The sequence below is a fragment of the Cervus elaphus genome, chromosome 2, assembly GCF_910594005.1.
Source record: "Cervus elaphus chromosome 2, mCerEla1.1, whole genome shotgun sequence".
Taxonomy (NCBI): Eukaryota; Metazoa; Chordata; class Mammalia; order Artiodactyla; family Cervidae; genus Cervus; species Cervus elaphus.
In genome coordinates, this window is record NC_057816.1 from 46,865,228 (window position 1) to 46,882,686 (window position 17,459).

Below are 17,459 nucleotides of genomic sequence, written 5' to 3' on the forward strand. Positions count from 1 at the left end.
TTCTTTACTACTGAGCCACCGGGGAAGCCCGAGGGTTCCATCAAGTAGGCAAGTTAAACTCTTTGATGGCACCCTGACTAGCATTAACCTCTCTAGGTCTTCTGTAACTCAGTATCCACATTTCTTAATCACAGAACTCTCCCCTACCCCTCCCAAGAGGGCTGTCCCATTTCTAATATAGCTCTCCCTCCATCAGGGCGACACTTGCTCATAGTCATCAGTGACATCATTTCTTCTCACTGGATCCCCAACAAGTCTCTTTTTTCTCCATAGCAACCATGTGGTCCATAGGAAAACACCTGAAGAAACTTTAGGAAAATAATAAAAATCTTAAAACTACTTCAGATATTACTGTAAGAAAATGAATTTTAAATCAGATTCTAGAAGGGATTTTCCTTCCTACCACTGTTTCTAACCTCCAGCCTGCTTCTCCTGCCTCCTATGTAAGCATCCGTTTTAGCCCGGTACTGTGCTTTCTTCCTTCCAAGGCAGACAGTTATTCATGATCAAACCGCAGAAATAGTGTGTAGTATTTTCCCTCAAGTTCGGTGTGCATGCTGAACTTGAATGAACAGCTTGCAAACGACTCCCGTAATTCACTGAGATTCTGCGGCTCAGTGTTTGGGAAGCTTCTCCCATAGCTCATCCCCCTTGATTGATTTTGAAATTTTGGTTGGTAGTGTTACCATTGTAAGTAGGGTAGATTGGAATCAGAGCTAGGGGAGGGGTCCGGAAGCTTTTCTAAAGGGAAAGCTGTGAGATAGTCACCACTGGGTCTCGAAATGGAGAGACGGTGATTCTTTAAAGGAAAGCTTAACTGGTTCATGGCCCAACACCCTGCTACCCCGCACATTCCAGCAGTAGCTGCTGGCTCCAAGTATTTTCATTCCCATCCCATTTTTTGAAGCTTTTTTGGGACCCTCCGACTTTTGATGTTTAAACTCTAGAATCCGGTGGAGAGGCAGCACACCTCTGTTTACGCCTTTGCACCTGTCTTGACCGAAAATGGTCAAAGAGAAATGACCCCTGACATGAATTCTCTGTTATGTGGGCTGTTCACAACCTCGCTTACAACCATCTCTGCCGCACGCCCCTGCAACGCTCAGGCTGTGGCTTCTCTTAATCCCCACGTTGTTGAATTAGCCCGGCTGGCGGTGTCTCCCCCTCCCCACCCTATGCCGAGCCCAGCGCTGCCGCCCCAGCACACTCTGGCTTTGCATGTTGTTACTGGCTCTGAGGAAGCACATCTTCTTTAAACGGGCGCTGCTAGTGAAAGCAGACTCATTCCATCTGATAGGCTCACGCCAGATGAATTGGACATGGGATCCGACGAAATGAAATCACCTTTCAGCCTAGAAGGGAGCCTGAGAAATGAGGCCTGGGGGAGAGACAGTTGTTCATGAAATGGGAGGCCTAAGTGGTAGGCTGTGAAATTGCGGGAGGGTTGATGGTGAACTGCTGGTCTAGATTCTGTGTCCCTTGTCAGAAATTCACTGTAAAACTCAGGGGTGATTTGGGGAACCTGGTTTTACATGAAATCTTGATTTCACTAGAAGCACAAGCCTTAGAAGTGAGCATCAGAGGCTGCTAGCCTTATTGATGGATGGAGAGATACTCACAGGGTTTCTCCAGCTCATTGTGATCTGCTTTCTCCTTGTCCATCTCCCCTGCTACTTTCAAGGTTTCTGGTCCAGAGTATTTGAAACCACAAAGGTGAATGGGGGAGATACACACAGACATGCACGCACACGCAGGAAGAGAGGGAACTGTAAAAATCACCCCCACATTGAGCAGAACCCCCTGTGCGCTGCTCAGGTTTGATAATAACCAAAATGGGGAAAGAGTTTGAAAAAGAATAGACACATGTGTATGTATAACTGAATCACTTTGCCGTACACCTGAAACTAACATAGCATTGTTAATCAATTACACTCCAATGTAAAATAAAGTTTTTTAAACTACCATAAAAGTAATCAAAAATGTTTTTTGATACAAAAAAAAAAAAGACTGATAATGCAGACAATCTATATGCCATATGTAAAATATGTAAATTTTATGCCACTAAGCATAATGATGATGTATTTCTGCATAGGGAGGGCCCCGAGGAAAATGTGGGTCTGAGGCTTCATCCCACTGAAGCAGTAACTGAAACTGGAAGACATTGCTTGCATAGTCTCTAAATTTCATTTTTATTTGTCTTTGGAGCAAACCAAAGTTTTATTTGCAGAGCTTCCATTTTACATTGACCTACAAATTTTCACCTTCTAAAATAACTGGCCCACTCTTAACCCCCACCCCCCAAAATCATGGTCCTTGGATTTTAAAAAAGTGAAAATCTTAGTAAGAAGGCATTCCAAAGATGATTTTTTAATGTGGTTTAAAATATGACTTAATACCCACCAGAAATAGCTTGAGAAGCTGCTTTCTCATCTTCCCTTCTACACAGTCTGAGGCGATTTTTCATCTTTCTTTTGAAAGTTTCCATGGCAAAGTTTTTTTCAGAATATACCACTTGATAGCAAATGACTTTTCTTTGCTCATTAGAATGGTTATTCAAGACACTTGAATCAGCCATACATTTCATTTCATGTGGTTATCAACATGAAACATTCCCTTTGAAAGAGGCATGGTGACCTAAGGCTTGCTTCTCTTTCAGCCTAGATCTCCTCCCCTTTCTCTTTATCCTGTTCTTCAAAAGACATTTTTTTTTGACTTAACATTTAGTATTTCTCAGTAAATCAATTAAAGATATTAATTGGAAGATGAGTCTCTTTTAAAATGAAATTTTTGAAAAAATATATCATCTCCAAGCAATTCTCTGGTACCCCATATCTTCATAGCTTTAATTAAATGTCAAGGGCAATTATGTTCTCTCTAGCAATTAAAGAATCTTAAGTGTATATGGCAGCTGCAAGCAATAAGTATTTGAAATATATATGACAAGTTTTTTTGTAAGTACACCACATTATTTATTTCATGTCATTATACATCAAATTCTAGTAATTCACATAAAATCCTTCTTTCCCTTAACTCATCTGCCCATTTCTAATTGTAGTATTATAGAAATTGTATATAACATTGTTCATTGATCAGCAAAATGAAATGCAGAAAACAGAAGCCAAGATTTCCTTTCTAAAATATGAAATTCAGTAAACACATTGCCCTATGTGCTATAGTTAAATAAAATTACTGCCCAGGAACAAAATTAATTGACATAGTGAAATTTCAAGCTAGCATAAATAGAACTTGTGAACATTGACTGATACTTAATTAAAATTGTTCTAGCATTTCTACCAATATCTTTTCTCTCCCTTAAAAAAGATCTTTCATTTTGAAAAAGATCATAAACCACACTTTGGTTCACAGAGATGAAAACATCTACAGTAATTTCAACAAAGTCTATATTGTCTTAAGCACATTAGTCATAGATTATAGATTACACCTGGTCCAATGGTAGAAAGTAAAGTTTCATAAACTTTCATGTAAAATATTTTATCAGTTGTTCCATAGCTGATGTTCCCCTCTCATTCTTTCCAGATTTCATTTTGTAAATCTCCTGTAAACTTTCTACTTTGGGCAGAGAAAGATAACTCACACTGTCAAGATGGCAAAAAAAAAAAAAAAAAAAAAAAATTTTTTCTATAAATATCCCAACTTACAGATAGAGAATTTTTAATATGAAATCCAATTTTGTTGCTTTTCCATATTTTCTAGTATTTATAACTTCATTTCTGACATTAAATTGAGGGAATCTGAACTCTAACAACCACATGTTTACCATCAATCCTGGTACAGATTTCAAAGTGCCTACTCATTTTTGTTAATAATGATTGGACTGTTTGTTTACTTAGAATTTAATCTACTTTGGAAATGTAAAGGGTCCACAAATTCCTAGCCCAGAAGCCACAAGGGGTTGAATGGGACTTTAGCTTTCTAAATATTTTATGTGGTCAATTTATGTTTTACTGCTCTAACATTAGTGCTGAGGGGATTTTTGGCAATATATTTCTTGGTGACATTTGTTATGCATTGTAGAGGCTGTGTTTTGAAATAGAGTTAAGTTAGAAAATAAAGGATTCATTTGAGAAGTACAAATTGAGCCACAGGGGTGCCTGTCCAGAAAAAGCGTTTCTGTATCTGAGCTCCCTTTAAGACTATATGCCTCAGTACGTGTAATAACTTCTCAGATGTGCTAATTTCATGTTGTTTCTGTGAACTCGTCAGGGGGCAATTTTGACAGCTCTTTTGACGCAGAGAAGGGTGTTGGGACCATTGTCATTGCAAAACCTTTGGATGCAGAGCAGAGGTCCATCTATAATATGAGTGTGGAAGTCACCGACGGGACAAATGTTGCTGTCACTCAGGTAAGATATCAACTTATTAAACAGTGAGAATGCTGAGAAATCTGCTAAAGTCCGAGATGCAAGCAACTAAAATATATGTTGAAGTAGTAAATTATGTCCATGGATATTTAGTGTCTTAAGAAAAAAAAACAATTTGCAAGAACAACCTAGACAGAGGATTGTATTAACAGTACAGTTAAATCCCCCTACATACAAATGAGTTCCGTTCCAAGAGCATGTTCACAAGTCCAATTTGTTTGTAAGTTCAACAAAGTTAACCTAGGTACCCAACTAACAGTCGGCTATATAGTGTGTGTTAGTCACTCAGTCATGCCTGACTCTTGGCAACCCCATGGACTGTAGCCCGCCAGGCTCCTCTGTCTGTGGAATTCTCCAGGCAAAAATACTGGAGTTGGTTGCCAATTCCTTCTCCAGGGGAACTTCCTGACCCAGGGATTGAACCTGGATCTCTCTCATTGCAGGCAGATTCTTTACCATCTGCGCCATCAAGGATGCCCCATATAGAACTATGCTGTTTGTAATACTTTTCACACAAATAATATGTAAAAAACAAACATAAACAATGAGACATTTTTAACCTTACAGTACAATGCCTTGAAAGGTACAGTAGTACAATACAACAGTTGGCAAACAGGGGGACATTTGTGTCTTCAAAAGCTCACAACTTGAAAATTCACATGTAAGGGGCTTACTGTGTTATATAACTGAGCTTCCTCTTTCAAAAAATGATGACTGTTTATGCATAAATGGACTTCCCTGGTGGCTCAGGGGGTAACGCATCTGCATGCAATGCAGGAGACCAGGGTTCGATCCCTGGATTGGGAAAGGCCCCTGGAGAAGGGCCTGGCAACCCACTCCAGTGTTCTTGCCTGGAGAGTCCCATGGACAGAGGGGCCTGGCCGGCTAGTCAGTGGGTCTGCAGAGGCGGACGTGACTGAGCAAAGGACATACACATGCATGAAGGAGTTCCATGTGTCTGCTTCCTGATCAGTTACTGCGAGATTTATGTTTGACACAAAAGGAGCTTTCCTTGAATTTGCAAAGAGAAGGACATCTAGCGTGGAATTAACACACTGTGATATTCTTCACCTCTTCATGCTTTAGTCACAGAAAGTTAAAGTTCGAAAATCCCTGAATCCAAATTCATTTTACAAACTAAGAAAAGTAATGTGTCCAAGGTCACAGAGCTTTTATAGAAATGAGGACTGAGGGCAGGGGGCCCTGACGCCCATCCCTGTCTCAGCCCCTCTGCCAGCGGGTCTTTGTCCTGGTGGAAGCTCTGGCTGAGGACGCAGGGCTGTGAATCCCAGCAAAGCCTGGCCCGTTGCCCGCAGTCCTGTGTGATCCTGACGTGCGCCAAGGCTGCTGACCATCACTTGTACTCTGCCACCGGAGTGCTTATGGAGGGCGGCTGAGACCAGGGAAAAGGACAGGAATCCCTGGGTGAGACTCACACTCTGTTAGATACCAGTATGAAGCAGATCTACCCTAAACCTGGGGTAGATTTTTGTTGCGTTTTATAGTTTAGTACCAGAGACCCTTGGCCAGCCCTGGCAGAGAACGGGCACACACACGTAGCCCGTAACCCCTCCTACCCTCTTTGCCTCTCTCTCATGTCCCCATGACCCCAGAAACCATCACTAACTGACTGAGGTTTGTTTTTCGTTTTTTTCCTCATGGGCCCAGGTGCAGCCTCAGAATCCTTCTCAACACGATGCTTCAGGTGGTGTGGATGAAATGTTTGCCAACCCTGAAGTCAGCTTATTGATTTCTTAAGCTGATTTATATAAAATATGATGTAAGCTTTGGTAACAACGTGGTTTTTAAAAGGGGCAAGTTTTTAAGAAGTGTTTCGTGTGCTTGTCTAGCCAGCTATCTCTGAATTTGAAGCTGTTTGAAAAACATGATGAGATTCTTTCCTTTGAGTCCATTTGTAATTGTAAAGTGGTGAAGTTTGAAGGAAGCAGTAGGGTGGGTTTTGCTGTTGTTCAGTTGCTAAGTTGTGTCCAACTCTTGGCGACTCCATGGACTGCAGCACTCCAGGCCCCCCTGTCGTTCACTCTCTCCCCGAGTTTGCTCAGACTCACGTCCAGTGATTCAGTGACACTGTCTAACCATCTCATCTTCTGCCGGTCGGTTTTAGTACAACGCTTTTCCTTTTCATTTCAATAAACTGAAACCCAGAAAGGGGACGTGACAGGCACTGATAAGGCAGCCTGTGTGTATCAACTCCTGATCCTTCCACCAGTGTTCTTTCCTAAGGTAAAACTAAGGCTCTGTTTGTCCCAGAGAATCCCCTTTACACCTGTTGCACTGATGCAATCATCAACAGCACCCCATTCACACTCAAGGTTGCCCCAGTTGGAATAATAAACTGTATGGTCACCCTACCTAAATCCAGACTGCTTCAGAGTATCTTCAAAAGATAGTGAGAACTGAAAGGGACCCAGGATTGAAATCCTGCAGGAATCACACACTCTAAAAACTAATTAACAACCCATGTGTAGTATTGCTAAGTCTTTAGTGCTAATTCACTTTAAATGAGAATTTAGAGTTTTTAAATTAGACATGGCTAACGATGTCTTAGCATATCCAACTTCAACTCCTTAGCACCACTTAAAAACATAAGATGTATTTGAATAAAATACAAATAAAGCATGGAACCCTATTCATTACATACTTCTCTCTAGAGTTTTGTAATGGTTGAATTAAATGGTGATTCATTGTGCCCAGAATGTTGTAGATACATGTTAAATATTTCAGAACGAATTAATGAATAGTAGATGTTACAATAGATGTTTTCAATAGGGTCTCAGTGGCGGATATGCTGGATGTCCAGAGAACATAACTAATTCATGTTAACCTAAAACAAAAGTTAGCTAGAAACTTTTATTTCAGAATTTCAGTAGGACCAAATGATAAATCATTCAGTAGCATCTACTCCATGAATATTTCTTGAGTTCATGCCATGTGTAGGGAGCTTACTACCTGCCTGAAGTCAGAGTGGTTCAGAGTTTTAAATCCAGATGACTGATGTGCACCTATTTTTTAAAAATTAATTGAGAGAATGTGTTACAAGCCCTTGAATGGGCACATTGTTCACATCCTGCTTTTGTTGATCTTGCTTCAGACCAGTGTATAGTTAGACTTGTCTCTAGGGCAGTTCCCTGGTGGTTCAGATGGTAAAGAATCCGCCTGCAATGTGGGAGACCCAGGTTCGATCCCTGGGTCGGGAAGATCCCCTGGAGAAGGGAACGGCTACCCACTTAAGTATCCTGGCCTGGAGAGTTCCATGGACAGACGAGCCTGGCGGGCTACAGTCCGTGGGGTTACAAAGAGTTGGACAGGACTGAGTGACTTGCACTTTCACTTTTTACTAGGGCAGTTCAGAAATTAGAGCACTGGGGCAGACTTGGTGGTTCCCCTTGGCAAGACCAAGCTCAGTAGGTTACTAAAGGGTACAGAGAGATTTTCTTATCAAAAGTTTCCAAGTTACTCTGTGTCTCCAGGGCCGTGAGCTTCTTCTTTAAAAAAAAAAAAAAAAAATTATTTATTTATTTGGCCTCACCAGGTCTTAGTTGTAGCATACAAACTCTTGGTTGTTTTGTTTTGTTTTGTTTTGTTTTTTTCTGAGGCAAATGAACTCTTACCTGTGGCATGTGAGATCTTGTTCCCCAACCGGGGATTGAACCTGGGCCCCCTGCACTGGGAGCTCAGAGTCTTAACCACTGGACCTCCAGGGAAGCCGTGGGCTTCTTAAGGAGTGAGAACAGTGTTCAAGGTACAGATTTGCATGCCATCATTCTTACCATCAGAAAACCAGTCGTCTGTCTCTCTGGCTGTGTTTGAAGACCTCTCCAGCCTCTGCTGTCCAGGCCTGTGCCCACCTGAGCCGCGGGCACAGCCCTCAATGTCAGGACGTTTTTACAAGAAGGATGTTCGGGGAAAAGAAAAGCATTCTAGATTTCTTTTAGCAACCACTAAGGCACACTCCAACCCATGACCCAAGGCAACTTAATGATTTACCATCAAACGGAGATTCTTCACCCTGTAACTAAAATGTCCTATAGCTCCAAACCACCTGTTCAGTTTTCTTTAGGGAACTTTTCTCTGCTTTGTTCCTTTGGAACCATAAAATGTGGTATGACAAGGGCTTCAAATCAGCCATAAACAACCTGTTGAGTTTCACTTCACAAATGTCAAATAAATCAGAGCTTCAGGGACCTCTGTGTCTACATGAAAACCCTCCCTTCATCTGCAGTTTTGTCCTGTTCTCCCAGGATTCTTGTGCCTCAGAGCTACAATATCTGGTGACGAATAAACATCTTTTGCTCTCTGAGATTCTCCAGCACAAGTACAGAATGTAAAAAGGTGTTGTGGACTTCAAGTGATAAAGACTCAGATGTACTAAACAAAAGAACAAAGCAGTCTCTTTACAAAAAACCTCCTGCCAAGATGGACAAGGGCCTCTGTATAAAAGAGGTGTTGATTTTACGTGTTAAGAAGTGCTGATATTACTGTCCTGTATATAGTACAGTATGTGAGCGCAGAAGCTCAGTCGTGTCTGACTCTTTGTGACTCCACGGACTGTAGCCCGCCAGGTTCCTCTGTCCATGGGATTCTCCAGACAAGAACACTGGAGTGGGCTGCCATGCCCTTCCCTTGTGGGATGGCTCCCTTTGATGACTCTTTGACAGTCTTCTCTTTGCCTAAAACCAGCTGCCATCTGTATTCCAAAATTATCCCAAGTTTTAAGAGCTGACTTCCAATTTCTACACATATAATATCATGGAATGATAGCAAATAATTCATGACTGGCACCAGATATAGCCTTCATTGCTATAGACCAGAGCATGATAATGATGAATGGAGAAACTTAAAACCTCCACCCTAGTTCCAGCTGTGTTCCCTTCTGTCCACACCCTGTCCCAGCTTCCACATCCGGCTGCCTCCAACAAGCCAATGCAAACCAGAACGTAGTTGTCAGGACACCCCTGGGGGTCTGGTGGTTAAGACTTTGCCTTCCAATGCAACGGGTGCAGGTTTGATCTCCAGTCAGGGGGCTAAGCTGCTACGTGCCTTGAAGCCAAAAAACAAAAGCAAAGAAACAAAAAAGGAATCAGTATAGTAACAAATTCGATAAAGATTTTAAAAATGGTCTACATTAAAAAAGAATCTAGTGCAAACAAACTAGACTCTCCAAGATAGTTTGAGTCCCTGGCAGGTCCTTGAAATTCATGAAAGTGTTGATAAATTTTGGTATGCATGTACATATTTTCAGAGAGTAGCTCCTCAGTATTAATTTGGTTTTTAAATGGGTAGTTGCCCTAAAAATGGTTAAGGTAAATTAACTCCTCAACACTTTCATTACTGTGAAACTCTAGTTGAAAATTTCAACATGCAACCACCCAGACTTCCTAGGAAACACACATTGTGTGTGCAACCCCATGGACTATAGCACACCAGGCTCCTCTGTTCATGGATTTTTTAGGCAAGAAATACTGCAGTGGGTTGCCATTTCCTCCTCCAGGGGATCCTCCTGACCCACGGTTCAAAACTGCATCTCCTGTGTCTCCTGCATTGACAGGCAGATTCTTCACCACTGAGCCACCGGGAAGCACACGTCTCTGAGGGAGTTACTGGTTTTGTAATACCTTCCTGCTCTGGTGACGGGGCTGGCTGTTGCCATGCTATTTCAAAGCACTGTCATTCTGGGTTAAGAAAGAGAATCAGTTTGCTTACCAAAGCCCTGAATAGTGATAGCTCATGATGAACAGTGTCGGATTCATGATCTTCGAAGAAGATGCAGCTTTGGGACCAAGGGTAAGCCTTGATCACTCAAGAGCTTTTGTGTAGCAGTGTTTCATTAAAGTATAAAAAGGCACAGAGAAAGCTCTGACATAGATACCAGAAGGGGGATGGAGAGGGCCCTCCTTGCTAGTCTAAGCAAGGGAGTTATATACTTTTTAATTAGTTATTACAGTAAATCAAAAGAGTGTCTCAAGGTTGTAAAGATCTTACTAGACCCACTCCCATAATTTACATTTTGAGAGAACAGGATTAGCCAGAAGGTTTTCAGGAAGGAGAAACTGTCCTCAAGCTGGATACATTGTTGTTACCTAATCCTTAGTACAGAATTTAAACTGAGTTGTTTGTTGTGTAATCATCAGTTCTGGAATTAAAGAAAAAAGTTTTATGTGACTAAGACTAAGGACTGTAAAGAGAAAAAAAGACATTTGTCCTTTCCTCCTCCTTGAGAATTCCAGACCCTGTGTCCTCCTGGAGAGCCCCAGACCCCTCTCTCCTCCTCAGGGACCCCAGACTTCTTATCAACCTGCCTAGGAATTTACTTTCTCAGTAGAAAATAAGAAGTTAGCTCCCCTGAAGCAAATTTTTTAAAAATAGAAACATTCTGTAAAAAAAAAAAAAAGGAGGGGTGTGGTATTCTTCAGCGTTATGGAAGTGTTCCCCACTTTGATGTCGTGCCAGGCAAGAGGTGGGCAGAGGTGTCTGGCCCGGCAGAGAATGATGAGTGGATTAGGAGAAGGGGGACCTCCTGGCTGGTGGGAAGCTGAGGCATCACAGGAACATGGGCTGTTGTAAGAAGGGAAGGAGGAACATCAAGTGGAACTGGAGGCTTATAAGAAGCAGAAATAATGAGCTGCTGAGAAGGATGAGGTTACTGTCCATACATACAAGAGCACTGCAAATCCATGCGAAGAGAGATTCTGTTCTTAGCACCCAGACTGTGGTCTATACACACCGTTTTCCATGGGAAAAAACCAGGATTCCTTGTAGAACTAGCTGATTCCAGGTCTAGGACAGAAGCCTCGGCATCTTATCCTGCCAGAAAAGTCTAGTGGAATCTTGTTTGACGGTAACAAGAGACAATTCAAACTGCATTCCACTAGTTAAAGATGGAAATGTTTGAGCATCAAAAAGAATAATGACTACAATGGACTGAAACATATGAAATAGATAAAACCTGTGTTTATACTATAATCAAAAACAAACAAACTCATTTAACTCTCACAATCCCTCCATGAGGCAGGTGCTATTTGCAGTGGGCAGAATGTACCGCCATCCCATACCCAAGGTGCCTGTGCCCTCCCAGCCTTTAGAATTTGTAAATATGTCATTATATGGCAAAGGGGGCACTGAAGATGTAATTAAGGTTACAGATCTTAACTTGTGAGACTCACCTAGATGACTCCGATGGATCCAGTCTAATTGCATGAGCCCTTAAGTAGACAATTCTGTCCAGCTGAAGCTGGAAGCGATGCAGCAAAATGAGAAACCAGAGATTTCCGAATGGCAGAGGATTTGAAATATCATCGCTAGTCTGAATAACCAGTTGTTCAATCATGCCCAACTCTTTGTGATCCCATGGACTGTAGCCTACCAGGCTCCTCCATCCATGGAATTTTCCGGGCAAGAATACCGGAGTGGGTTGCCATTTCCTTCTCCAGGGGATCTTCCCAACCCAGGGATCAAACCCAGGTCTCCTGCATTGCCGGCAGACACTTTACTGTCTGAGCCATGAGGGAAGCCCCTGTCTGAATATGGAAGATGCAGTAGGCCAGGGAGGGAGGCAGCCTTTCGGATCCTGCTGAAAGCCGGCAAGGAGGCAGGGACCGCAGGCCTCGAACCTCAAGAAACTGAGTGCGGCCAACAACCTGAGTGACCTTCAAACTGATTCAGCCTCAGACCTTCCAGAAGGGTACACATCTCTGAGGACCCCTTGATTTGGGGCTTGTGAGACTCTAAGCAATGCCATACCCCAACATCTGACCTGCGGAACTAGGAATAATAAATGAGTATTATTTTAAACTGCTAAAACTGTGATGATTTATGGTGGAAATAGGAAAATAATCCCCTATTATCATCCCCATTTTACAGATAAGGAAACTGAAGCAAAACAGCTTTAAGTAACTTCAATAGATGAGGGCTCAGATATAGGTAGTTGGATTCCAGAACCTGCTCTGTTCCCAACCAGTATACTGTGATGCCTCTCAAAAGGAAGATGACGTCTTTGCTAATTATTCTAAGGCAGGAAGGGATACTCAACTGGCTCTGCTGTTATGAGGGAGGACACTTTTAAAGATGACTGCCTGGTAAACATGGTGCTACCTTTGGCCATTAGACTGTCTCATAGCCAGTCATATATGCTAGGAAGAGAGCAAAATACGCCAACCACCTTATAGCCCTGCTTTCCACCCACTGGGCTTATGGGCCACAGAGACACACATTAGCAAGGAAGAGAAAGGAGCAGTTCTTAACAGTTTTTTCCATGCATCTACCAAACACACATGAACTGCTGTATCTTCATAGGGAAGGGAAGTGAAGTGGTAGTCACACAGGGGTGTCCAACTCTTTGTGACCCCCTGAACTGTAGCCCACCTGGCTCCTCTGTTCATGGGATTCTCCAGGCAAGAATACTGGAGTGGGTTGCCATTGTCTTCATAGTAGGTTTAAACAAATCTAGAGCCTGCCTTGGTATCTTTAATTTTCTTGAAGAGCTCTCTAGTCTTTCCCATTCTTTTGTTTTCTTCTATTTCTTTGCACTGATCACTGAGGAAGGCTTTCTTATCTCTCTTGCTATTCTTTGGAACTCTGCATTCAAATGGGTTTATCTTTCCTTTTCTCCTTTGCTTTTCGCTTCTCTTCTTCTCACAGCTATTTGTAAGGCCTCCTCAGACAGCCATTTTGCTTTTTTGCATTTCTTTTCCATGGGGATGGTCTTGATCCCTGTCTCCTGTACAATGTCATGAACCTCTGTCCATAGTTCATCAGGCTCTCTGTCTATCAGATCTAGTCCCTTGAATCTATTTTTCACTTCCACTGTATAATTGTAAGGGATTTGATTTAGGTCATATCTGAATGGTCTAATGGTTTTCCCCACTTTCTTCAATTTAACTCTGAATTTGGAAATAAAGAGTTCATGATCTGAGCCACAGTCAGCTCCCAGTCTTGTTTTTGCTGACTGCATAGAGCTTCCCCATCTTTGGCTGCAAAGAATATAATCAATCTGATTTCACTGTTGACCATCTAGTGATGTCCATGTGTAGAGTCTTCTCTTGTGTTGTTGGAAGAGGGTGTTTGCTATGACCAGTGCGTTCTCTTGGCAAAAGTCTGTTAGCCTTTGCCCTGCTTCATTCTGTACTCCAAGACCAAACTTGGCTGTTACTCCAGGTATCTCTTGACTTCCTACTTTTGCATTCCAGTTCCCTATGATGAAACAGACATCTCTTTTTGGTGTTCTAGAAGGTCTCGTAGATCTTCATAGAACCATTTAACTTTAGTTTCTTTGGCATTCCCTGGTGGCTCAGATGGTAAAACATCTGCCTCCAATGCAGGAGACCTGGGTTCGATCCCGAGGTTGGGAAGATCCCCTGGAGAAGGAAATGGCAACCCACTCGAGTACTCTTTCCTAGAAAATTCCATGGATGGAGGAGCCTGGTGGGCTACAGTCCATGGGATCGCAAAGAGTCAGACATGACTGAGCGACTTCATTTTCACTTTCTTTCTTCAGCATTTGTTGTTGGGGCACAGACTTGGATTACTGTGATATTGAATGGTTTGCCTTGGAAATGAACAGAGATCATTCTGTTGTTTCTGAGACTGCACCTAGGTACTGCATTTCAGACTCTTTTGTTGACTATGATGGCTACTCCATTTCTTCTAAGGGATTCTTGCCCACAGTAGTAGATATAATGGTCATCTGAATTAAATTCACCCATTCCAGTCCATTTTAGTTCACTGATTCCTAAAATGTCAATGTTTACTCTTGCCATCTCCTGTTTGACCACTTCCAATTTACCTTCATTCATGGACCTAACATTCCAGGTTCCTATGCAATATTGTTCTTTACAGCATCAGACTTTACTTCCATCACCAGTCACATCCACAACTGGGCATTGTTTTCTCTTTGACTCAGCCTTTTCATTCTTTCTGGAGCTGTTTCTCCACTCTTCTCCAGTAATATATTGGGCACCTCCCAGCCTGGGAAGTTCATCTTTCAGTGTCCTATCTTTTTGCCTTTTCATACTGTTCATGGGGTTCTCAAGACAAGAATACTGAAGTGGTTTGCCATTCCCTTCTCCAGCAGACCACATTTTGTCAGAACTCTCTACCATAACCCATACACGTGGCCCTACACGGCATGGCTCATAGTTTCATTGAGTTAGAAAAGGCTGTGATCCAAGTATTGTTTGGTTAGTTTTCTGTAATTGTGGTTTTCATTCTGTCTGCCCTCTGATGGACAAGGATAAGAGGCTTGTGGAAGCTTTCTGATGGGAGGGACTCACTGTAGGGGAATCTGAGTCTTGCTCTGATGGGTAGGGCCATGCTCAGTTAATCTTTAGTCCAATTTCCTGTTGATAGGTGGGTCTGTGTTCCCTACCTATAGTTTGGCCTGAAGGATAATGGCAGTAATAGTGACCTCCTTCAAAAGGACTTATGCCAGGACTGTTCTATCAGTGCCCCCGACCCCATCGCAGGCCATTGTCAACCCACGCCTTTGCCAAAGATTCCTGGACACTCACAGGCAAGTCTGGCTCAGTCTCTTGTGGGGCACAGTAAAGGACAGAAATGGTATGGACCTAACAGAAGCAGAAGATATTAAGAAGAGGTAGCAACAATACACAGAAGAACTATACAAGAAAGATCTTAATGACCCAGATAACCATGATGGTGTGATCACTCACCTAAAGGCAGACATCCTGGAATGTGAAGTCAAGTGGGCCTTAGGTAGCATCACTACAAACAAAGCTAGTGGAGGTGATGGAATTCCAGCTGAGCTATGTCAAATCCTAAAAGATAATGCTGTTAAAGTGCTGCACTCACTATGCCAGCAAATTTGGAAACCTCAGCAGTGGCCACAGGACCGGAAAGGATCAGTTTTCATTCCAATCGCAAACTACCGCAAAATTGCACTCACCTCACATGCTAGCAAAGTAATGCTCAAAATTCTCCAAGCCAGACTTCAACAGTACATGAACCAAGAACTTCCAGATATTCAAGCTGTATTTAGAAAAGGCAGAGGAACAGAGATCAAATTGCCAACATCTGTTGGATCATAGAAAAAGCAAGAGAATTCCAGAAGAACATCTATTTCTGCTTCATTGACTATGCTAAAGCCTTTGACTGTGTGGATCACGACAAACTGGAAAATTCTTCAAGAGATGGGAATACCAGACCACCTGACCTGCCTCCTGAGAAGTCTGTACGCAGGTCAAGAAGCAACAGTTAGAACTGGACATGAAAAAAGACTGGTTCCAAATAGGAAAAGGAGTATGTCAAGGCTGCATATTGTCACCCTGCTTATTTAACATATCCAGAGTACATCATGAGAAATGCTGGACTGGATGAAGCACAAGCTAGACTCAAGATTGCCGGGAGAAATATCAATCACCTCAGGTATGCAGATGACACCACCCTTATGGCAGAAAGTGAAGAACTAAAGAGCCTCTTGATGAGAGTGAAAGAGGAGAGTGAAAAAATTGGCTTAAAACTCAACATTCAGAAAACTAAGATCATGGCATCTGGTCCCATCACTTCATGGCAAATAGATGGGGAAAGAGTGGAAACAATGAGAGAGTTTATTTTCTTGGGCTCCAAAATCACTGCAGGTGGTGACTGCAATCATGAGATTAAAAAAATATTTGCTCCTTGAAGAAAAGCTATGACCAACCTAGAGAGTATATTAAGAAACAGAGACATTACTTTGCCAACAAAGGTTCATCTAGTCAAAACTATGTTTTTTCCAGTAGTTATATATGGATGTGAGAGGTGGACCATAAAGGAGGCTAGGCAGCAAAGAAATGATGCTTTTGAACTGTGGTGTTGGAGAAGATTCTTGAGAGTTCCTTGGAATGTAAGGAGATCCAACCAGTCCATCCTAAAGGAAATCAGTCCTGAATATTCATTGGAAGGACTGATGCTGAAGCTGAAACTCCAATACTTTGGCCACCTGATGCGAAGAACCGACTCACTGGAAAAGACTGATGCTTGGGAAAGATTGAGGGCAGGAGGAGAAGGGGCTGACAGAGGATGAGATGGTTGGATGGCATCACCAACTCAATGGACATGAGTTTGAGTAAACTCCGGGAGATAGTGAAGGACAGGGAAGCCTGGCATGCTGCAGTCCATGGGGTCACAAAGAGCTGGATACGATTAAGTGACTAACAGCAACGAACAACAAAATTTGCCTTCCAATGCTGTTTTGGTTTCTGCCGTCCATCAACATGAATCAGCCCCAGGTACACATATGTTCCCTCCCTGTTGAACCTCCCTCCTTCCCCCCACCCCATCCTGCCCCTCTAGGTCGTTGCAGACCACCAGGCTGAGCTCCCTGTGTTACACAGTGACTTCCCATTAGCCGTCCGTTTCACATGTGGTAACGCACGTATTTCAGTGCTTCTCTCTCGGTTCTTCCTGCCCTCTCCTCCTGCCCCTTGTGACCTTATAACCACTGTGTTGGTGATGGACAGAGGAGCCAGGCGTGCTACAGTCCACAGGGTCACAGAGAGTCAGACATGACTGAGGGACTGAACTGAACTGAGCTGAGAACCTGCCTCTCCTAAAAGACCAATGGATAAAAATTTATAGTAATATATATCACTTGTTATTTGCACAATTAATTAGCATCATTCTAAGTTTCATTTGCCTGACATCCTGGGAGTGGTTAAATCAAGTTTTATCATGACATTGATTTTCCAGTGAGAAACTGAGGCACAGACAGGTTAGGCGGCTGCCCTAGGTGGACACGGGTAAACAGATATCATACAAACCCATTTCTTCCTACTCAAAATCAGGTACCATCTCAGGAACTTTCCCCTACATATCTATATATGCAAAGTATACTGGTTAATTCATTAGGGGAAGCCTTTTGTCTAGTGGAAGGAGAATTGACCCTAAATCAGGTGACCCTTGTTCAAAGTCAACCCTAAACCAATTTCTTACCACAGAAGGGAGCCTCATCTCTGTGAGACTCAGTTTCTCCAGCATAATGGGAATAAGATCTTACATACTTCATGGGTTATTGTAGGAATAAAATAAGATACTATGAGGTATCTTGAGATCTGTGACCTGCCA

General features: G+C 42.5%; 1 protein-coding gene across 10 annotated transcripts in view; it reads left to right on the forward strand.

The window, feature by feature from the left end:
* FAT3 (FAT atypical cadherin 3) overlaps positions 1–17,459 on the forward strand; it is a 762,831-nt gene that overhangs the window by 604,620 nt on the left and 140,752 nt on the right. For 9 of the 10 annotated variants that reach the window (XM_043876646.1, XM_043876691.1, XM_043876701.1 and 6 more), the window contains one exon: positions 4,225–4,364. In XM_043876646.1, the coding sequence (XP_043732581.1) occupies positions 4,225–4,364 (140 nt within the window). Of the gene's footprint in view, positions 1–4,224; positions 4,365–6,050; positions 7,123–17,459 lie in introns of those variants that run through there. The other variant, XM_043876728.1, reaches the window with a different exon arrangement.